The sequence below is a fragment of the Herpailurus yagouaroundi genome, unplaced genomic scaffold (genome assembly GCF_014898765.1).
Source record: "Herpailurus yagouaroundi ecotype Mexico unplaced genomic scaffold, PumYag 196, whole genome shotgun sequence".
NCBI lineage: Eukaryota > Metazoa > Chordata > Mammalia > Carnivora > Felidae > Herpailurus > Herpailurus yagouaroundi.
The window spans coordinates 17,872,594-17,896,123 of record NW_024412427.1 but is presented as its reverse complement, the minus strand read 5'-3'; the positions used below and the strand labels follow the sequence as shown (position 1 = coordinate 17,896,123).

The 23,530-nt window shown below is 48.6% G+C and overlaps 1 protein-coding gene across 3 annotated transcripts in view; it reads left to right on the top strand.

Moving 5' to 3' along the window:
* RASSF2 (Ras association domain family member 2) overlaps window positions 1–23,530 on the top strand; it is a 44,497-nt gene that overhangs the window by 7,955 nt on the left and 13,012 nt on the right. For all 3 annotated transcript variants that reach the window (XM_040447611.1, XM_040447613.1, XM_040447612.1), the window contains exons 2-4: window positions 17,454–17,544; window positions 20,205–20,280; window positions 22,601–22,752. In XM_040447611.1, coding sequence (XP_040303545.1) covers window positions 17,486–17,544; window positions 20,205–20,280; window positions 22,601–22,752 — 287 coding nt within the window. In that variant the 5' untranslated portion in view covers window positions 17,454–17,485. The remainder of the gene's footprint in view (window positions 1–17,453; window positions 17,545–20,204; window positions 20,281–22,600; window positions 22,753–23,530) is intronic.

Below are 23,530 nucleotides of genomic sequence, written 5' to 3'. Positions count from 1 at the left end.
CAGGCTCTCCAGGGGGTCAGCCATAGGATGTAGGTCTGGGAAGGACAGACTTGCCCACTGGACTCTGGAAGTTTCTTTACCTGGCCCTGTCTGTTCCCTCTCTGCCCCGTGGGAGGCTGCTCTTTTATTCCTAGACAGTCGGGGAATCTCTGTAAAGATTTTACAGAGATGGCCTTTGAAGCCCATTTTGAGGAGAAGTCCTGTTTTTCACGCTGTTGATTTTTCTTTAGGGTCATTTGGCTGGTTGTAGGGCAGGCAGAAGAGGGTGTGAATGTGGTTTTGTGGAAAACTTCCCCTCAGCCTCCTGGAAATGTTCTGGAAACCCCCAGATGAGCCATCTCTCCTGGTAGTTGGACGGGTCTGAGATCTGCTGCGTGAGAGTGAATTTTTCCACACGCACAGGGGGTTAAGGGGGTTAAAGGAAGGTGGATGTAAGATGCCCCACCATGGCTGCCCCCAGGGAGGGCCCAGCACACATTGGATTCTTCCTTTGCTGTCCCTTCCTTACTGCTTCTGAAGTGCAAGGAACCTGCCCAACTTGGAGGGTGGGTGGGGTGAAGGAGGCCCACCCTCCTGGCTCTTGGGTTTCCAATCCTGGCCCCGGGTAGCCAGGAGCAGAAACCCCAAGATCTCTGCACACAAAACTCAGAATCTTAGCCTAGAGCACCAAAAAAGGAAAAACTGCTGGGGTTCCCTGAGGAAGGGGAAGTGAGGTCAGAGATGGGTCTCAGAGAAATCACTCAGTAAACAGGAAGAGCGGCCAGAAAGAAACCTGTGCTTGTCAGAAACAGAGAACTGAAGGCAGCCCCTCGTCACCTGCCCAGATCGGTCAGCACGTCCCCGCAGAGCTGAGATGCTAACCACAGATAGCGAGTGGGGGCCCCAAGGCAAGGACTCATCCAGACCTTGGGCCCTCCCCGTGGGTCGGGGCTCCACCTAAACCCCATCATTATTGGGCTGGAGGAAAGCCTAATTCACCCTTCCCGAGGTACAACATTAAACTACCCTGTAAAATAGCTCTTGGTTCTGAGAGATGCAGGTCAAGAAATGCTGTCTTATTTGCCTGGTCAGGGCCAGTGTTTCCTCCACCAGCTTCCTGTTCTTTTCCTCAGGCCAAATCAGCCATAGAGAGTTTCCCAAGTTGTTGGAGTTTAGCCCTGAAGGGGGTAATCTTGGCGAGACCCTTCTGGTTAAAGATGACGAAGGTGCTGCTTTAGGGAGGTGGATGTAACCAGGCCCTTCCTCGGCAGGTCTGTCAGATTGGAGGGTTAGATTTCTAAGTCTTTAGTTTCTTCGAGCCAGAGTCTAAATTCTACACACACGCATGCGTGCGTTTTTTTACTTCCTTAGTGCCTTTTTTTTTCCGTCCTGCTCCAACACCCTGGTTCTCTGACGGGAGCCTAAGGGCCTTTGGATTTCCTCCTAAACATCCATCCAGAAGGTCAAAAGCTCGTGGACGCCGGTGGGGCTTTCCTGTAAACAAGTAGTTGCTCATCCGGGCCTGCGAGGTGATTGTTTGGGTGAGTACCCGTGGTGACTTTCCAGGTCCCTCGCCTGGCCACCTGCCCGCTGGTGTGGAGTGGGAGGCAGGCCCCTTCTGGCGGGAGTCCCAGGACCATTTCCTCATATCTGCCCCGACCGCACTGGGGACTCAGATCAGTGCACGGGAGGCCTGAGCAGAACAGGCCGGGGTCCCTGCCGGCCGACCGTGGAAAGAGCAGGGGCTTTGCACACCAAGCTGCCTGAGGGGGGAACCCAGCATGGCTTGAGTCTCAGCTGCTCATCTGGACAGTGGGACAGGCAGGCAGGGGCTGCCTCCTGGGATGGGAACCAAGTTTCCCATCAGCAAGGGCCTCGTATCTGTCATCAGTCAGGCCCCCGGGCTTTTTCCGGGCTGGGGGAGCAGGTGGTCTGTGGGACCCACGACTGTGAAGCTAGCTCATTCTTTAGACAGAGGGTAGATGTGACTTAGGGTCTGTGGTTCTGTGACGCTGCAGGTGCCCCGGTCCCTGGACAAGGTCTCCATCCCTGGCTCCCGCAGGGTCTGCTTTACCTACGGCTTGTCTGTCCAGCCATTCACTCACTTACCTCCCCTCCCCAGGACTCCTGGACCCACCGTGGTTGGCCGCTAAAGCCAGCCTATCCCTGCCTGTCCTGCTCAGCCTGTTCCCCCATGTCTGGCGTTTCGCCAGGGCACCACAGAAGGAGCCCCGGGCTTCTTGTCAGCTCTGTGACCTGGGACAAGTTGCCTAACCTCTGGGACCTTCTGTTTCCTCATCTGTAAAACGGTGAAAATAAAGCCCTCCCCATGGGTTCTTTCTTGTAAGGAATAAGATAAAGCTTCTAGAGCCTTGTTACCGGCAGTGGCAGCATCACTTGGGAGCCCACGAGGAATGCACATTCTCCCATCCAGAAGTACTGAATCGGAAACTGGGGGGAGGGGGAAAGGAGTCTGTATGTGATGAGCCCTCCAGGGGATTCGGGTACACCCTCCAGTGTGAGAACAACCCCTCTGGATATGGCTGGGTCAGCCGGTTTGTCGCTGAAAACTCTTTTCTCCCCCTTCCCCTCGAGAAAGCTTTCTCGGCAAGAACTCGAGGGCTTCAGCTTCTCCGCCACACAGTCCGACGTTTGACCCCAGCTCCGTCTCTTCCTGGCTGTGTGTTTTGGGACAAGCCACTTCGCGTCTTTGTGCCTCCTTGGCTTCATCTGCAAAATGGGGGTATTAGGGTTTCTTTCTTCATGGGGTTGTTGTGGGGATTTGACGGGTCCAAGCAGATACTAGGTGGCCCATAGTAAACTCTCATTTAGGGTAGCTGTCTATTATTCGCATTTAGTATTTTATTATTAGCACGGTGATAATATTGTGGTTGTTCTTTTCCTGATTTGTGGGGGAAACAGGTGTCAAGGTGCCTCCTGAGACGAGTGTTCTGCTAGTTCTCTTGCACTAAGCCCCTTTCCACCTGCCAGCCTCTTCCCAAATACCTTTCACTCGCCCTTTCTTGATGCTCAGCGGGCTTTTCAGGTGGCGATTGGCAAAGCCTTTCATTCACAGTCAAATGTAAAGCTGAGAAAGTGCAGTACATACACTTGGGACACTTGACCTTAACCCTACGTCCCTTGGCAGTGTTTGGTGCCAGACTCTTTCTCGAGCAGAGTGATTGGGAGAGCTTTGTGGGTGGGTCACTGGAGGCCTAAATGCCTGGAAAAGGGGACAGAGGAAGTGCATTCAGAGAGGGGAAGATCAGTGGGGTGAACAGGTCCCGGAGAGGTCCCGGTCCTGGCCAGTAAGTGGGCCTTTCATTGAATAAAGCAGGCAGGTGGAAGGCAAAATGTGCCCTATTTCCTTCCCAAGCAGCCTGAATTTTGCCTGTGTCTGGGACAGGATCAAGTTCAGGTTCAGGAACCAGGAGGTAGAATCGCTTGCAATCTCTAGAACTTGGCAGGGTCCCAGCCCACAACTCTTGTGTCCTTCCTCGTGTGGCGCAATAGGGTTGGGGTTTCCTGTTTGCCATCGACACTTCTTCCTGCCCCTATACCAAGGAGCTGAAATGCAGGGGGACTATCTCCTCTGTCGCTGCTTGGTGACAAAACGGAGTCTCTCAGGAGACCTGATGAGAAAGTCTTTAACACTATAGTATGAAGTGCTGTGTGAGATAACTTTCTGCTCCAACCCAGGGGTCCCGATTGTCCCCAGGAGGCAGGGCAGCACTCAGAGAAGAGGTGGGGACAGGCCCCAAAAGGGGAAGCTGTGGGACTCCAGCGAGCATTTCCTTTGTATCTGGAGCCTGGGGCTGGCTTCCTGGCTTCTGCGGTGCGGTGCCCTGCATGACGGAGCCCTTTTGCATCAGCTAGCTGTGGCCCTGCACACACTGATCCTTTGCGATGCTCTACACCATCCCCTCGCCCCTTTGAAAGATTAGTAACGGAGAGGGGGTGCTAAAGATCCAACTTAGTTTGCTTTGAGAAGATCCCATTCCTTGCATTCTTGAAAGGCTGCTTTGGGGTACATTTCGTGGTGTCCTCAGTCTACACAGCTCTATCCCTATCGGACTTTACGATCGTTCTCAGCCCTGGTTGTACATTGGCACCACCCGCGAAGGCTTTAAAACTGCTCATGCGGGGCCCCTGGGGGGCTCAGTCGGTTAAGCTAAGCGTCCGACTCTTGATCTCCGCTCAGGTCATGATCTCGAGGTTCGTGGGATTGGGCCCCGCGTCGGGCTTTGCGCTGACAGCACGGAGCCCGCTTGGGATTCTCTGTCTCCCTCTCTCTCTGCTCATGCTGTGTCTTAGTCAAAATAAGTAAACTTTGAAAAAAGCGGTCATGCCTGGGCCCCTTTCAGGGGGTCTGCTGTAATCAGTATGAGTTGCAGCCTGGATATCAGGAATTTAAAATCAACTCCTCTTGCCACCCACCCCCCACCCCCACCCCGAGCCCCATCCTCAGGGAGAGTTTAATGAGTGCTAGAATGAGAACCTCTGAGGTGTCCTGTGACTCAAGGCAGCTGCTTCTCCTTCCCGCCTTGGTTTCGGCCGAGGCCTAGCAGACTGCACATCCCTCTCGTTGGTCAGAGGGCGGCTCTGTGGGGTTTGCCCCCCTGGGAACCCTCTGCGGCAGGCCGTCCTCTCCCCCAGCCCGTCTCGTTCTCCTAGCTGTACTTTCTTAGATACTGGGACTGCCCGGGTGCTGGAAACCGGCTGTTGCCCCCGGCCCCCATCCTACCCCGGTTGCTGAGCTCAAGCCTGGCTCCTGCTGTGCCACCAGGAAGAGAGTTTGGGAAACGGAGTGGGGTTCTTTATCTCACTCTGGACTTTCCTGCCAGGGGTTGCCAGCCTTTCTGTTCTGCATTTGCCCTTCTCCCTCTGGGGGCTTTTCAGTTCCTTTGTGTCTAGGCCAGAACAGAAATGGTAGGGATTAGCCAGCGTCCCGGGGATGCTGTGAGACCAGAACCAACTATGGTGTGTTCTCCAGGCCCCCTGACAGTAAGGGAGTGAGGGCACCGGAGTCTGGAGCAACCAAGAGCTGAGAACACAGGAGACCTTGCTCTCTTCGAAGAGAGCTTTGGATGCCTTTTCCCACCTCCTTGAGCTTCTTGAGTGCTTAATGTTTGCCTTCCTCACAGGAAGCTGAGCCGGTGACTTTCAAGGGCTTGCACGGCCCCTCATTTATTCTTGGGGAGGCTGGAGACACCTGTGAGTGGGGGAGTCCGTGAAAAGGAAGAGGGAGGGATCCTTTGTGCAACAGCTGCAGGGGTTTGACTGGTCCGGAGCTGGGGCAAGTCTGCCCCCATTCCTGCAACTTAGCCTGCAGCCGGCGGCACCTGGCTGTCTCCTGCCCCCAGCTGCTTCCTCCCAGCCTGAGGGTGGTGGGAGAAAGTGGATTGCTCATGAGTCTTAGCTGCTTCCCAGTCCTGGGAACTGTTCCCAGTCCTGGGACCCTCCTCCCAGAGGGTTAGACTGGCGCACGGGAGCAAAGCCTGGCCTACCTGTCTGAAGCAGGGACAACTCTGTGGAGTTATTCACACGCCGGAGTTCCCATGGGATCAGGCTATGGCTGGGGTCCAGCTGAACCCCGGTGACCCAGTTCCTTCCCCGGCCCGGCCCTGCTTCCCTCACTTGCGCACAGGTTTCTCTCGAAAACACTTCCTTAGTAACTCATGTGCCCCCAAATCCTTGTTTGGGGCTCTGCTTCTAGGAATCCTCTTACCTAAGACAGCAGGAACCCGCTCCCTCCCTGGAAGAAACAATGATAATGGAAACACCAGATGGATGGTTTCTGTGTGGTGGTTAAGTGCTGGGGTGGAGGGCAGGTTGAGGCGTGAGCGCCTGCCCCCGACACTGCCCAGGGGCAGCAGGGACACTTTGAAGGAGGAGCTAAGTTTTGGATCAGGGTCTGGGGAGCATGTGAGTTTGCTTGGGTCTGTAGAGGAGCATGGACACAGAGCGTGAAAAGCAGACCCAGAAAGTCTCTGTGGCTGGGGTGTCACCCTCCAGTTGTGTAGGAACCTCTCCTACAGAGGTTCAAACGTTCTCTTGGATCTTAAGGAGGGTCGTGTCCCCAGGTTGTCTTTGGTGCAAGCAGGAAGTAATGGATGGGTAGTCACGTGAAACATACAAACTAGGTTGCACCAGCAAGGTACATGGTATTGCCCAGGCATTTGAGGGAGCCGAGGAGCACCTAGAACATTCTGCCAAGGCATGATGTCAGTGCCAGTAGGAAGGACTGACTCGTTGGTGGCCCCAGCGGGTCTTCAGTGTGACTAAACCCCGGGAGGCTCGTGTCCCGATGTGGCAAGCCCGATATTTCGCACATCTCCAGACCTTTTAGCAGATGTGGTTCAACATACACTCCACCTCTTAATTGTCTTTCTACAGGGAAGTCGTGCTAATTTAGAATGCTTGAGGAGGGGCGCCAGGGTGGTTCAGTCTGTTGAACGTCCGGCTTCGGCTCAGGTCATGATCTCACACTCCGTGAGTTCGAGCCCCGCATCTGGCTCTGTGCTGACAGCTCGGAACCCGGAGCCTGCTTCCGATTCTGTGTCTCCCTCCCTCTCTGCTCCTCCCCTGCTCATGCTCTGTCTCTCTCTGTCTCAAAAATAAATAAAAACATTAAAAAAAAATTTTTAGAATGCTTGAGGAGTGAAAGACTGTTCACAGAGGAAGTTCAGTAGTTGTAAATAGGATTTAGACTCCCAAAGAGCAGTGCCACATTACAAAATATTTTTGATAAATAGCTTTTTATAAAGTTCTTTTTCTATAAAGTTTATGTGTTGTGTCAGAGTTGTCCTTCATCCGTGTCCCCTTTCTCTCCCCTTCTTTTTCTGTGTGGGAAGCTATGAACCGTGAGCCGTTTCAGTTCTGTGTCTGAGATGCTGGCCGATGTGGGAAGCCCGGCCTTCCTCCCCATCTTGTTGGCTCTTCCTCAGAGAGATGGTGGCTTGCCACTTGTGCATCCTCAAGGCATCGTGGAAGCGTTGCTTGTAAGTGATCCTTACAAGGCATTTTGGAGTCCCAGAGTGCTCCGCAAATTCTTGATAATAAGAGACAAGGCAGAAGAGTTGCAACAGCCACCGAACAAATCCCTCTCTCCGAGGCTGCAGACATTGGCAGGCGCCTTGGAGGAAGTGTCCAATTGAATCCACATTCCAGCCCCATCGACCATCTTCCTCCGACCCCTCCTTGTGCGAGGAACAATACTCTGTTTAAGGAATATCAGACTGAACTCTAAATTTCCGGCCCTTTGTTAGCTCTGCTGCTGTATTTGCCTTAAAGTGAATGTTAATTTAGCTGACACTCCCCCCCCACCCCCCCCCCCCCGCCACACTCACTCCTGTCTCCCCCAGCCCTCTCCACCCCTGTCCCCTTCCCCCCTCCAAAACCCCCAACTGGTTGGAGGCAGCCAGTGATTTGTGGTGATAGTTGCAAAGCTTGTGAAGGGAGATGCAGGTGTTGGTCTCAAGACAGACAAAGAAAGGATTGGGTCCTAGAATCAGTTACTTATTTTATTTTATTTTATTTTATTTTATTTTATTTTATTTTGTGTTTCTTTTTTTTTTTTTTTAAATTTTTTTAACATTTATTTATTTTTGAGAGACAGAGCACAAGTGGGGAGGGGCAGAGAGAGAGAAGGAGACAGAATCCGAAGCAGGCTCCAGGCTCCGAGCTGTCAGCACAGAGCCCGACAAACCGTGAGATCATGACCTGAGCTGAAGTTGGAAGCTCAACCAACTGAGCCACCCAGGCGCCCCTGTGTTTATTTCTTTATTTTGAGAGAGAGAGTGCAAGTGGGGGAGGACCAGAGAGAGAAGGAGAAAGAGAATCCCAAGCAGGCTCCATGCTGTCAGTGCAGAGCCACATGAACCGCGAGATCGTGACCTGAACTGAAATCAAGAGTTGGACGCTCAACTGACTGAGCCACCCAGGGGCCCCAGTTACCTGTAGTTTTAATTCAACCGTGTGGTAGGCTATTATTTTCCTAACACCCCTCACCCAAGACTTGTAAAAGTAAGAAAAAAGGTGGGGAGAAGTTCAGGTTGGAAACAAAGATGGAGGCAACATGAGCCAGTAGCATAGCGATGGTCTTGCTAAGATCACCCAACACAGGTAGAGCGATGGGACCCCGGAGAATCCCCACATTTGGGCCATGAGACTACTTGCTTTTTATCAAACTGGCAAATACAAAAATAGTGATTAGGGAGGTTGAACATCTCTTCGTAAATTTGTTAACTATTTTAATTTATTTTTCTGTGAATTCTGTGAAAGTATTCATGTTCTTTGCCCGATTTTCTGTTGGGTGTAGAATCTTCTTCTTATAGATTTATTAATTTTGCATATTAATGACATTAGCTAATTTTATATATTAATGGCATTAGCTAATGTTACATATTAATGACATTAGCCCTTTGTCACATGTATTGTAAATGTTTTCCCCCAAGTTGTCATTGACTTTTGACTTTGGACAGGGTAAAAAATTTTTTTCTAAACAGAAGTTGAAAATCTTTACAGATTGGTTCCATTTTGGTTTTTTTTCAATTATGCCTTCTGGATTTTGAGTCTTCCATAGGCAAGTTTTTCCCACTTCAAGTTTATATATATCCTATGTTTCCTTCCAGCATTTTATGTTTTAATGTTGAAATTTTTTATACAGATATCATTTCTTTTGGTGGAAGGAGTAAAGTAGGGGGTTAACTTTCCCCTCCTCCCCTTTCCAAAGGCTAATCAATTCTCTAGCAACATTTTTAAAATTTATCTTTCCCCTGCTATTTAGATGTAGCCCACATTCTATGTTCCCCAATATATTTGGGTCTGTTTCTATATGCTGTATTGTTTTATTGATCTGCCTATTTTTTTCTCCAAGTACCAAATTGTTTTAATAACTGTAGAGAAGACTTAAATTCTCTAATTGGAGGGGCGCCTGGGTGGCTCAGTCGGTTAAGCGCCCAACTTTGGCTCAGGTCGTGATCTCACGGTTCATGAGTTTGGGCCCCGTGTTGGGCTCTACACCGGCAGCAAGGAGCCTGCTTGGAATTTTCTCTCTCTCCCTCTCTTTCTGCCCTTCCTCTGCTCATGCTCTCTCTCTCTCTCTCTCTCTCTCTCTCTCTCTCTCTCTCTCTCAAAATAAATGAACTTAAAAAAAATTCACTAATTGGTATGTTCAGTGGATTTAAGAGGGCATGCTATCAAAGGGACTTGTCTTAAAACAGGACAGACTGCTTTCAGATGCAAAACAAAATTACCAAATTATAGCTTATGATGGAGGCAGTGAACAAAAGAGTCCTGCAGAAAACCCAATCTGTGAGTTAGATTAACTACAGAATTCTTTTTTTTTTTTTAAGTTTATTTATTTTTTGAGGGAGGGAGAGAGAGAGAAAACACACACATCAACAGGGAAGGGGCAGTGAGAGAGAGGGAGAGAGAGAGAGAGAGAGAGAATCCCAAGCAGGTTTTCCACCAGCATTTTGGAGCCCGATTTAGGGCTCAAACCCATGAACTGTGAGATCATGACCTGAGGCGGAAATCAAGAGTTGGACACTTAACCGACTGAGCCACCCAGGCGCCCCAGGTTAGCTGCAGCATTCTAGGAAAAGAAGGAGATGGAGGTTTGAGTAAAAATGATACAAGACTTGAGGGATCGGGGCAGGGACAGATGGATGGATGGATGGATGGACAGACAGTGCTAGAGAAAGAGGATTGGAGACATTGCCGAAGAAGAACCAAGAATGGAAGGAAGAGAAGAGTATCGAAGAAAGAATAGAATAACATTTCCCTGGTTGAGGAAAGACTTGAATGTTCACGGTGACGTCTGTCCACGGCCACTAACCTAGTGTCTGCTCCAGCCAGGCTGTGGGGTTGGCTCTGGCTGAGGTTCCCCCATGACAGCTCTGGGTTTTCTTCCTTGGGCTCCTACCACCAGCTCCCGGCTCTGCCGACCAGCCTCCCTTTCAAGGCACCTTTTCCTCTTGGCCTCCAGGGTACCGTGTCTCCCTGCTCCCCTTCCAGGGGCTCCTTTTCCTCTGCCCATCGCTGACCTATGGCGTGCATTGGAGCCCAGCCCCCTCAGCCTTCTACGCTTTCCGACCTCCTTCCCTGGGAGTTGCGTGCTGTCACCTAACTGGGCCACAGACCGGGCTGTGCCTGCCAGCCGCAGCCTGTGTGTGTGCATCATCCTGGACTCTGCCTTTAAGCCCACGGCCATCGCTTCTCGGCCTTTTGGCTAAGATCAAGTGCAACCCCACAGCAAATCTGGCAGCGTGCCCCTTTCCAAACCTTTTTTATTGATGCGTCAACGACTTTTCCATCTACCTCTCTAAACCCTTTAGACATTGTGACTCCACCCCCACTGTCCCCTTCCCTGGGTCAGGACCCTCCAGGGGTCCCCTTGCCACCGGTCCCTTCCATAATCCTTTCTCAAAGCAGGTGGGGTGGGGCAATCGTTCTGCGGTTCAAGTCAGATCACACCCTCTCCTTGTGTTCCTCTTGCCACTGTAAAAATGACCCCAGATGCGGTGGTTTACTCTCTTACGTTCTGGAGGCCAGAAGTCTGAAAACGGTTTCACTGGGCCCAAACCATGGTGCCAGGAGGGCTCTGGGGGGAAACCATTTGCTTGCCGTTTCTGACTTGGAAAATCATGTTCCTTAGCCCATGGCCCCTTTCTCCACCCTCAGCCAGTGTAGCACCTTCAAATTTCTCTTTCTGCTGGGGTTGTCTGTGGCAGATCCTCCCTCTGCCTCTCTTAGAAAGACACTTGTAACTACATTTAGGGCCCTCCCAGGTAACCTAGGATGGTCTCCCCATTTCAAGAACCTTAATTTAATCACACCTGGGGACTCATAAGGGAACATTCGCAGGCTCCCGGGATTAGGACCTGGGTACCTTTGGGACCATTATTCAGGCTACCACACCTCCCGCGGACCCCCAACTCCTTGGCATGGTCAGGGTCCCCTGTGGGCGCCACCCCATCTTGCACAGCTCCGGGGTGCATGCTGCTTCTGTCTGGACCCCTCTGCCCTTCACCTTTACCTTTGTCAGCTGTACCTCATCATTGAGGTCTCAGCTGAGAGGTCACTTCCTCCAGAAAGCTCCCGGGAACGCCCCAAGTCCAGATTAAGCGCCCTTCTGTGTGCTGCCATATACCTGCCTTCCTTGCTAGAACAGTCTCCTCCTGTCCGTCTCCCGCTAGACCTTGAGGGCAGGACTGTGCCTGTTCACTTTGCTGTTCAATCACCATCAGGAAGCGCAACATGTGGCACACGCTAGGCATACAATACATTTTTGTGAAATGTGTAAATTCAAATATGCATAGAAAGGGTACTTTAAAAACTACTCACTAGTTACGGGTAATTGTCTTTTTAAAAAAAATAACTTTTTCACCGGTCTGATTCTCTTGTTTCCTTCTTCTTCTTTTTTTTTTTTTTTCCTGCAGTACATATGTATTCCTATTTTTATGATTTTTTTCCCTTCAGGAAAAATAGAGAAATTCATATTTATAATTTAGAGAGAACAGTTGTGTTCTTACGATACTACTTTTGGGTATGCAGGTGGGGATTGAATTTTCTGAATGGAGCTCAGCCCTTCAGCTCCCCTCCCCCACACTGATTGCCCCTCCTTTCGGGGGGCCTTTCGTATTTGTTTCTTGTGGCTGCTTGAACACGTCACCGAAATGCAGCCCCTTAAAACGACACAAATTTATTATCTCGGGGTCTCACTGGGCTCAAATCAAGGTGTCAGCTGGGGCTGTGTTCTTTTCTAGAAGACCCAGGGGAAAAATTCACTTGCTCGTCCTTTTCAGCTTTTCACATTCCTTGGCTGGTGCCTGTCTTCCTCCAGCTTCGAAGCCAGCAACAGCAGATTGTGTCCTTCTCACATTGTATCACGATAACACTGGCTTTTCTGCCTCCCTCTTCCATTTTGTAAAAAATCTTGGCGAAATACCCATAAAATGTATCAGCTTCGTCATTTTTTAAAAAATTTTTTTTAGTATTTATTTATTTTTGGGAGACAGACAGAGTGCCAGCAGGGGAGGGGCAGAGAGAGGGAGACGCACGATCTGAAGCAGGTTCTAGGCTCTGAGATCTGAGCTGTCAGCACAGGACCTGACGCAGGGCTCGAACCCGCAAAGCATGGGATCATGACCTGGGCTGAAGTCGGACGCTTAACCGACTGACCCACCCAGGGGCCCCAGCAACCAACTTTCTACCTTATGGTTCTATGACACTGACTACTTTGGAGACTTCATATTGGTGGCATCAGCCAGTATTTGTCCTTTTGTGGCTGGCTTATTTCAATTAGCAGAATGTCCTCGAGGGTCATCCATATTGTAGCACGTGTCAGGATTTCCTTCTTCTTTTTTTTTTTTTTAAATGTTTATCTATTTATTTATTGACACACAGAGAGAGAGAGAGAGAGAGAGAGAGAGAGCAAGAGACCTAGGGAGGGGCAGGGGGAGAGGGAGAGAGAAAGCCCAAGAAGGCTCCGTGCTGTCAGCAGAGAACCCGACGTGGGGCTTCAACTCACGAACTGTGAGACCATGATCTGAGCCGAAACCAAGAGTTGGCCGCTTAACCAACTAAGCTACCCAGACACCCCAGAATTCCCTTCTTTTTTAAGGCTGCATAATATTTCATGGTATTACCATACACCGTTAATGCATTCATCTGTTGATGGACATTTGAGTGGCTTCCAACTTTTGGCTGTTGTGATCAGTGCTGCTACAGACATGAGTATATACATATTTCTTCAAGATCCTGCTTTTGATCCTTTTGGATATATACTCAGAAGCGGAATTGCTGGATCATAGGGTAATTCTATTTTTAACTTTTTGAGGAACTGCCACATGGACCACATGTCCTCAGTGGCAGCACCATTTTACATTCCCCACCAACAGTGTCCAAGGGTTCCCATCTTTCCACAGCTTCATCAACACTTGTTATCTCATGTCTTTTTTTTTTTTAATGTTTATTTATTTTTGAGAGAGAGAGAGAGACAAAAAGTGTGAGCAGGGGAAGGGGCAGAGAGAGAGGGAGACACAGAATCCAAAGCAGGCTACAGGCTCTGAGCTGTCGGCACAGAGCCCGACGCGGGGCTCGAACTCATGAACCGCGAAATCATGACCTGGGCTGAAGTTGGACGTTCAACCGACTGAGCCACCCAGGCGCCCCTGTTGTATCTTTTTGATATTAGCCATTCCGACAGGTGTGAGATAGAGGTCTAATGTCATTCTTTTGCATGTGAGTTTCCAATTTTTCCAACATTTATCGAAGAGACTCTTCTCCCCAGCCTGAATATTCTTGGCTCCCTGGTCAAATATTAGTTGTATTAATAATTAATTGTATTAATTGTATTAATATTAATTAATAAATATTAATTAATTTCTGGTCCCTAAATTCTGTCCCAGGGGTCTATGTGCCAGCATCATACTGTTTTGGTTGCTATAACTTTGTAGTAAGATTTGAAATCAGGAAATGCGAGGCCTCCAGCTTTGTTCTTTCTCAGGATTGCTTTGTCTATTTGAGTTCTTTTATGGTTCCATACACATTTCAGGATTATATCTTCTGTTTCTGTGAAAAATGCCATTGGAATCTTGATAGGGATTGTGTTGATCTAGAGATGGCCTTAAGTACTATGGACATTTTAACAATATTCTTCTGATCCATGAACACGGGACATTTTTCCATTTGTTTTTGTATTTGTTTTCAATTTCTTTCATCAATGTCATGTAACTTCCAGTGTGCAAATCTCTCACATCCTTGACTAAATTTGTTCCTAAGTATTTTATTATTTTTGATGCTATTGTAAATGGGATTGCTTTCTTTATCTCTTCTTCAGATAGTTTGCTGTTAGTGGATAGAAACACAACCAATTTTTGCATGCTGATTTTTATGCTGCACCTTCACTGAATTCATTGATTAAGTCTAACAGTTTGTTGGTAGAGTCCTTAGGATTTTCTATATATAAGATACTATCATCTGCAAACAAAGACAATTTTATGTCTTCTTTTTTGATTTGGATGCCTTGTATGCGTTTGTACTGCTTGATTGTTCTGGCTAGGATTTTCAGGACTGTGTTGAATAGGAGGGGAGAGGGTGGGCGCCCTTGTCTTGCTCCTGATCTCAGAAGGAAAAGCTTTCAGGGTTTCACCATTGAGTGTGATGTTTGCTGTGGGCTTGTCATATCTGGCTTCTTTTATGTTGAAGTATGTTCCTTCTGTACCCAATTGGTTGGAGTTTTTGTCCTGAAACGATGTTGAATTTTGTCAGATGCATTTCCTGCGTCTGTTGAGATGATCATATGATATTTATCTTTTGTTCCGTTAATGCGATGTATCACATTTATTGATTTATGTGTGTGGAGCTATCCTCGCATCCCAGGGATAAATCCCACTTAATCATGTTCTGTGATCTTTTTATTTAAAGTTTATTTATTTACTTATTTTGAGAGAGAGAGAGAGAGCACCTGTGAACAAGGGAGGGACGAAGAGAGAGAAGGAGAGAGAGAGAATCACAAGCAGACTCCATGCTGTCAGCACAGAGCCTGATGTGGGGCTCGATCTCACAGACTGTGAGATCGTGACCTGAGCTGAAATCAAGGGTCAGATGCTTAACCAGCTGAGCCACCCAGGTGCCCTTCACGTTGTATGATCTTTTTAATGCACTGTTGAATTTGGTTTGCTAATATTTTGTTGTGAATTTTTAAATTTGCACTCATCAGGTATATTGGCCTGTAGCTTCTTTTCTGGTAGGAGGCTCACCTGGCTACCAGGGTATCAAGGTAACACTGGCCTCATGAAATGAGTTTGGGAGTGTTCTCTCCTCTTCAAACTCTTTTGGAAGAATCTGAGAGGAATTGATACTGATTCTTCTTCTTTTTTTTTTTTTTTAATGTTTATTTATTTTTGAGACAGAGAGAGACAGAGCATGAACGGGGGAGGGTCAGAGAGAGGGAGACACAGAATCTGAAACAGGCTCCAGGCTCTGAGCTGTCAGCACAGAGCCTGACGCGGGGCTCGCACTCACGGACCGTGAGATCACGACCTGAGCCGAAGTCGGACACTTAACCGACTGAGCCACCCAGGCGCCCTATATTGATTCTTCTTTAAATGTTTGGTAGAATTCACCAGGAAACCATCTGGTCCTGGGCTTTTCAAAACCTGGGAAGTTTATGATTACTAATTCGATCTTACTTGCTTTTGGTCTATTCGGATTTTCTTTTTCTTCACGATTCTGTGTTTGTAGATTGTACGTTTCTAGGAATTTGTCCATTTCTTCTAGGATATCCAATTTGTTGGCATATAATTGTTCATAATATTCTCTTAAGATCCTTTGTACTTCTCTGGTATCAGTTGTAATGATGTCCAAATCATGTCTAATTTTGTTTGAGTCTTTTCTCTTAATCTTACTAAAGGTTTACCAATTTTGTTTATCTTTTCAAAAAACGAGCTTAATTTCATTGGTCTTTTCTATTGTTTTTTTCTTCTCTCTTTCATTTATTTCTGCTCTGATCATTGTTATTTCCTCCCTTCGTCTAATTTTGGGCTTTGTTTACTCTTTTTCTAGTTCCTTCAGGTTGTTTATTTGAGATCTTTCTTTTTTCTTTTTTAAAAATTTTTTTTTTTTCTTTTCAACGTTTTTATTTATTTTTGGGACAGAGAGAGACAGAGCATGAACGGGGGAGGGGCAGAGAGAGAGGGAGACACAGAATCGGAAACAGGCTCCAGGCTCCGAGCCATCAGCCCAGAGCCTGACGCGGGGCTCGAACTCACGGACCACGAGATCGTGACCTGGCTGAAGTCGGACGCTTAACCGACTGCGCCACCCAGGCACCCCGAGATCTTTCTTTTTTCTTAATGCAGGTTTTTATTGCTATAAACTTCTCTCTTAGAACTGCTTTTGCTGTATCCCATAACTTTGATATGTTGAATTTCTTTTTTTTTTTTTAATTTTTTAAAATGTTTATTTTGAGAGAAAGAGAGAGAAAGTATGAACTGGGGAGGGGCAGAGAGAGAGGGAGACACAGAATCCAAAGTAGGCTCCAGGCTCCGAGCTGTCAGGACAGACCCTGATGTGGGGCTCAAACTCACAAACTGCGAGATCATGACCTGAGCTGAAGTCGGACACTCAACCGACTGAGCCACCCAGGCGCCCTGATATGTTTAATTTCCATTTTTGTTTGTATTAAGGTATTCTTGACTTCCATTTTGGTTTCTTCTTTGACCCATTGATTGTTCAGGATTGTGTTGTTTAATTTCTACATATTTGTGGATTTTCCAGTTTTCTTCCTACTATTGATTTCTAGTTCATACCATTGTGGTTGGAGAAGACACTTGACATGATTTCAATCTTAAGTTATGAAACTTGTTTTGCGTTTAGTTTACTTTGAAATGCATCAAAACCAAGATAGATTGTTGAATAGATAAAGGAACGTATAGCTGGACAGATGTGTGATAATGAAGGATATAGTAAGTGTTAAGGGTAGAATAGCCATGCATACATGGCTGTTCATTGTCTTACTCTAAATCTTTATGTTTGAAAATGCTCATAACAAAATGAAAAAACTTTCTGGTAAGCCATTACCCCGAGAGAGCCAATCTTTCATTCGTTTACATGCAGATGTACATATACCAGAAGTTCTAAACTAGGGGCAAATTAGCCCCAAGGGGACACTGGGTAATGTCCGGAGACATTTTGATTGTCATGACTGGTGGTGCTGCTGGCATCTGGTGGGTAAAGGCCAGGGATACTGCTAAACATCCTCCAACGCACTGGACAGCCCCCACAACCAAGAATGCCCTAGCCCCAAACCTCAGTAGCGCTGAGGCTGAGAAAGCCTGACGTATATAGCTGAGTATCTGAATATAGATATCCATTCATATAGATGTGTATATGCATGTTTTATGCTTACATATGTTTTAAACAAAATCGGACTCACAGTTTTATAACCTGTGTCTTCATAATGTATTGTCACGTTACCAGGTAATTAAATTGGCTTTAACGCTGTCATATTTTAATGGCGATTATAGATGTATATGCTGTGATTTATTGGGCCCAGCTCGCTCTCGGCATTTTTAGGTAGTTGACCAATCTGTAGTCTACCTCAGTAGAATTTGAACCTTCGCTGTCAGACAAATCTCTATCCTGTGTGGTGAAGATATCTTCGGGAAAGGCTTGTTGGTCGTCCTCGGGACCACCTTGGGTGTCAGCATTCTCTGTGCCTGGAACGTTTGTTCTGGGGCTTTCCAAGGGCTGTCGTCTTGGGGTGGTTTTTCCCCAGCGGCTGTGGCCAGCGGAGGCAGCAGCCCACAGTGTGGCACCTCACCAGCCCTGGGTCAGCGTTGGGCTGTCCCAGCTGTGGATCTGGGGTGGGAACAGGGAGCCCTGTTCTCCCTCCCCTGGTCCAGGTTCTGCTGAGTTCCTGAGGACACAACTTGACTTTAACCTGTGTCTTTTCTCAAATATAGGTCTCCCCTTCTGATGACAAGGGAAAGGAAGAATGGATTACAGTCACGAAACCTCCCTAGTCCCGTGTGGACAAGATAAATACATCTCCAAGTAAGGTTTTTTGCTGTAGTGTTGTGTCCCCAGGGGCCAGTCCCACATGGTTGGAAACCCCTGGCACAGGAGTCTCTTCTGTACGTGGGCGAGCAGGGGCTCCTGTCGGGGGGAAGAAGCGAAGCTCCCGATTGTGAACTAGTGACAGCACAGCAAGGTTGGTGCTGTAGATAAAAACATGCCCCCAGAGCCTGGCCATAGACCGCGAAGTAAAGACCTTCAAGACACGGCACCCTTGGGTGCTCAAAAAGATGGTGTCCTGGAGGGCTCCCAGGAGGAGGAGTTAATGGTGGTGGCTCGCTGTGCTACCTGTGGTGTCCCTTTTGGGTGGGTGGGGGTCCCAGCTGGGCTGGGTCCCTGTGCTGCCGGCATTCTGACTAAACGTTCAGGTGCCCCCTGAGCAGAAGGAGACAGTTTCATTGCTCTGTATGTACGAAAATCTCTCGAGCTCAGATATTTGACTCGTGTGAGCCAAAGTGGACTCTTCCAGATTATCTGTTTGAGGATGTATTTTTATATCCGGCACCAGGATTTGTTCACGCTGGGTGCTCTGTATCTGAGCTAAATGTTTAGCTTATCTGCCACCAAATTGTTTTAATTCCTTTACACATATTTGGCCATATACAGACACGCAGTTGTGTGAGATATGGATCGCTCTTATCTCCTCATTGACGGATTTCCCCGGGGACTTTTGCTGACCAGTAATTTGAGATCTGCGTGTTCAAAAGGGCCAAACGGCTCTTGCGTTAGGTTATTTGGAGTCGCATTTTTCGCTAATTCACTTAGGCTTCCATAGAATTACTCCGATTTTTCTAGGTTTAGCTGGGCAGGAGATTCCTGGAATTTCAAGCCAGCTTTGACCTCTGGTGTGGCCCCGCATCGCTGTGTTGAAATGGCTGGAGTCAGAGGGACCGAACTTCATAACCTCTTGCCTGAGATGAGGCAAAAGCACACGGCAGCCTCCTCAAGCCTCTCCCTTCCCAGCCCCCAGGCGCTAGCATGCACTTTCCCATAGACTGTTCTCAGGTTCAACGCGGGCTCACCCTGATCACAAAGGCGGGAAGTCCTTGCTCTTTCTTGTTCAGGAGAGCTGTGTTTCCAGAGGACCACCTGGAAACCAGGATCTAACAGCTAGGGAGGCCTGATATGAGGCTTCGGAGGGAGATTGGCAAGTTAAAAAACATTTTTTTTTTTGTTTATTTATTTACTTAAGCAGTCTCCACACCTAACCTGGGGCTTGAACTCATGACCCTGACATCAGGAGTCCCATGCTCCTCCACTCAGCCAGCCAAGCAACCCCAAATTTTTTAAAAAATAAACTGAAAGGAGCCACCTGGGTGACTCAGTCAGTTAAGCGTCTGACTTCGGCTCAAGTCATGATCTCACAGTTTGTGAGTTCGAGCCCCACCTCGGGCTCTCCGCTGTCAGCACTGAGCCTGCTTCAGACCCTCTGTTCCCCCTCTCTCTGCCCCTTCCCCACGTGTGCTCTCTCTCTTTCTCAAAAAGAAATAAACATTTAAAAGAATAAATAAACAAAAAATAAAATAAACCGAAAGCATCTAGAATACAATAAAAAGATAAAAGTTTGTAGAATAGAATATTACCAGGGCCCAGAACCCTCTTCTGCCCCCTTGTGGTCACTGCTCCCCAAGGTGAACCGCTATCCTGAATTCTAGCACCCATTTTATTATTTTTTTTATTAAAAAAAATTTTTTTTTAATGTTTATTTATTTTTGAGACAGAGAGAGACAGAGCATGAACAGGGGAGGGTCAGAGAAAGAGGGAGACACAGAATCTGAAACAGGCTCCGGGCTCCAAGCTGTCAGCACGGAGCCCGATGCGGGGCTCGAAACCACGGACCGCGAGATCATGACCTGGGCTGAAGTCGGACACTCAACCGACTGAGCCACCCAGGCGCCCCTCTAGCACCCATTTTAAACATTACATACCTGGAACCATACGATACGTGGTCTTTTGTGTGAGGCTTCCTTTGCTCAGCATAACGTCTGTGAGATTCATCATGTTGTGCGTAGCTCGTTCATATTCTTGCAGCTACGTGATATTCCACTATGTGACTCAGCTCCCTTTATTCATCCACTCCACTGTTGATGGGAGTTTGTAGGTTTTTAAACACGCCCTAAGGTCATGTCTATGAAGCTTAAGTCGGTGGGGTCCAGACCTTTTAACTTTCTGAAAAGCCCAGAAGTTTCTGAGTCTCACAGAGGCCTACAGGGATCATCCTGTCCTAACTCACAGCATATGTGAGGGAGGACAGACAGTGGAGATGCCAGAGAAACCTTGTCTGTGGACTTTGTAGTGCGTTGGCCTCTGAGTCTGTGCCTCATGGGGGACGGCGTATTTAGCTTGGGTTTAGGGAGCGTGGTCAGAACTGCCAGGCTTCGTCAGCAGGCGTGGCCTGCCTTGGTTTTCTGGAGTTGTTCCTTACGCTTGGTGTCTACTCTTGACCTGGATCTTGGGGGAACATGAAGGTGGGGGTGGTGGCTGTGTGTGTGTGTGTGTGTGTGTGTGTGTACATGCATGTGGACAGACACCCAGACTGGGGTGGCTGAAGGCCAGGTTAGAGGTGAGAAAAGACGGAATGATGGCATTCAGTGGCTTCAGCTAAGAGTGTTACACCTTTTGTATTTTTTTCCCCTAAGGAACGAACTTCTCCTGCATCTGAAGACCTACAATTTGTACTATGAAGGCCAGAATTTGCAGCTGCGGCACCGTGAGGTAAGGCGTCCCCGGGGAAGGCCTGTGGGCCGGCCAGACTTTGCCTCCGTGTCTCTAGGGTCTCAGGGTCCCTGCCTCTCCTGCCCCTGGGAGAGGCCTCTCATTTAGGATGTCAGTGGTGTCCCTGGAGTTCTTTGGAAGGATACCCCCAGGCTCATTTTGTTCTAAAGAGGATGAGCTTTTCTGTTCCAAGGACATTTCTGGGGATGTGAGGCTGGGCGGGGGGTGAGGGGGGTCCTCCAAAGGGGGACTTTCATGAAATCGGCAAATCATGTGAGGTCTGTGAGGAAATGCTCTGCCCTTCCCCACAGCTGTAGCGGTCTTCCTAGGGTGTCTTCCCAGGATGCTCTTTGCTATCCTTCCGTCTTTTCCCAGCCCCCATCCTGAATCTAAGCTTACTCATCCTGTATCCATTTCTGTAAAGCCTGTTATCAGGTAGATGATGAGCTATATAGGAGCCTGGTAGAGTAATTTATACTCAAGTGGTCTAGACTGATAAGAAGATATGCGTAATACCATGCTAAACACATTTTCAGGTTATCTAGCCATGGCGATTTAATCCATAGAAACAGATATCAGTCAGATGGTAGAATTTCAACTACTAAGGCAGGCTGGTTGGGGATAGTATGTGAGATGCAGTGACTTTTTCTGCGGCCCTTAAACCAGGCAGAGTCCTACTTTGCCTAAATCATGTGATGTAAGAGTAGTGATGCCAGCCTCGACCAGCTAGAAGGCATACATATAACCTGTTCTTTTTTCTTTTTTAATAAAGTTTTTTAATGTTTATGTATTTTTGAGAGAGAGAGAGAGAGAGAGAGAGAGAGAGACAGAGTGGGAGCAGGGGAGGAACAGAGAGAGAAGGGAGACACAGACTCCGGAGCAGGCTCCAGGCTCTGAGCTGTCAGTACTGAGCCTGATGTGGTATTTGAACTCACGAACCGTGAGATCATGACCTGAGCTGAAGTCAGATGCTTAACTGACTGAGCCACCCAGGTGCCCCATATGGCCTGTTCTTAAATAAAGCTTTCCCCCCAAGCTTCCCCCACACATGAAAGTTGTTTCACTTATCTCCTGCTTTCTTTTATTCTTCCCCCACCTCTCTGAGGGTGATCCTGGGATCCAGGTCAGTGGTTCATTGGACAGGTGTCATCTTTATCCATACAGCATAAAGATGTGGCTGTGGCCCAGGTCTGACATCTGTGGGTTTTTCTGAGACTTGGGAAAGAAGGTCTGACCCTTTTATGCATTGTCCTGAAAACTTCTTCTAATTTGTGGCTGGGCCATTTGCAAGATTAGGTCCTTGAACAACGTTTCTGGGCTGCGTCTTACAGAATAAATTCTCAGAATGTTCTATGATGAAAGGGTTTCATGGTCATCAGTGAGACTAATTTCTTGGGGATAAAACATGCAGATGCCCTTAAAAGGGTTTCACATTTAATTTCTTACCAGTCAACAACCCTTGAGTATAAACTGGGAATCCTTACAAGACCTGTTCACCTCGTGGAGAGCCGTCAGGTAGCACATTAGCTAATTAAAGGCTCTGGGAAGTTCTGCTGGTAAGAAATCTGATTAACACATCGTCTCCCAACTCATGATCACTTGACACCCTTTTTTAAGGTAACAGGTGACCTGTTAGAGGAGCTAGTATTCTGTAGAATCAACTTGGGGAAACGTTACTTTGAATCTCCTTCAACCGGCAGGTCAGATTGCTAAACACATGTTACGGCTAAACACATATCACTTTCCCTGGTAGGGGAGGGGAAGTAGCTAATGCAAGAATTTAGCTCTTGCTTTGTTAGCAAGGTTAGTCTCACTTTAAAAGATGTATTCTTTTTTCTGCAAAGTATTAAAAAACACCCCATTTTTTTAAAAGTTTCTTTATTTGAGAGAGAGAGAGCGAGAGAGCGTGAGCACGAGGAGAGGGGCAGAGAGAGAGGGAGAGAGAGAGAGAGCATCCCCAGCAGGCTCCGCACTGTCAGCGCAGAGCCGGATGTGGGACTTGAGCTCGCGAACTGTGAGACCATGACCTGAGCTGAAATCAAAAGTCAGATGCTTAACTGACTGAACCACCCAGGCGCCTGAAAAAATACCCCATTTTTTATAATTTACGCACATGTACTTGAATTTCAGGGCAACTTTTGTGTTGACCCGTGAGGTCATCGGGGTAGTTGGCAGTGGGGCGCGTCCTGGAGCTGGGGTGTGAGTATAACTGGGCGTGCCCAGCAAGGACACATCAAGAAGGGTGCTGTCAGCTGTCCTTCAGCGTGGCGCTGGTGGGGTTTTCTGGGCTGGCTCACTGTGTCAGTTGCTCCGTGGGCAGGAGGAAGATGAGTTCATCGTGGAGGGGCTGCTGAACATCTCCTGGGGGTTGCGCCGGCCCATCCGCCTGCAGATGCAAGATGACAATGAACGCATTCGCCCCCCGCCATCCTCTTCCTCCTGGCACTCTGGCTGTAACTTGGGGGCTCAGGGGTGAGTGGGGAGAGATGGGACCGGGGGGGGGGGACCGGGCGTGTCTGGGGGTTCCGTTCTTGAGTGTTCTTGAGTTGGTAAATGCCACCTTCATCCAGCGAGCCTTGACCCCAGCGCCCCACTCTCCCACCTGCGCTGCGGGTGCACCTGTTCTCGGCTTAGGAGGAGGAGGAAGGAACAGATGTTCGTGTGATCTGGCCACTGTGCCTGTCACCACAATCACTGGATGAGAGTGAGAGGGGAGGCGCACCAGCCAGCACCTGGCTGAGCAGTGAGTCCTCCGTCATGGAGAATTCCGGAGCCTCTGAGGGGAACCGCTGGCGGCCAGCCAGGCGTAGCCTACAGATTTCCGATGGGACACCTGGTGTCCCAGCACCTCTCCACGGGGACCCCTCCTCATAGAATGACCCTGCTGCGGAGACACTTAGGGTTCCAACACGGAAGCTCTGCATGTCTGGGAGGCCCTCTCTTCTGGGTCCCCGCTGGGAGTCTGGGAAGGTCTGCTCCTTTCCTCTCTCCGATGCCAGATGGTGGCCGAGCACCTGTAGTGAGGCCCGCCCTCTTTACTGGGCCTTCTTTCTGGAACTTTAGTTCTTGGTATCAAGTGACTAGCTGCGTTCCATCCAGACACTTGTCACTGGTCCCTGCTGCCCTGGGGCCGGAGTCTCGGGGCGGGGGGGGGGGGGGGGGGTGGGCCCCCCCCCCCCCCAAAACCGCCCCGGGTACTTTGCTTTTTAACGCCGGAAAGAAGCCCCAGTAAAGAGGGCGGGCCTCACTA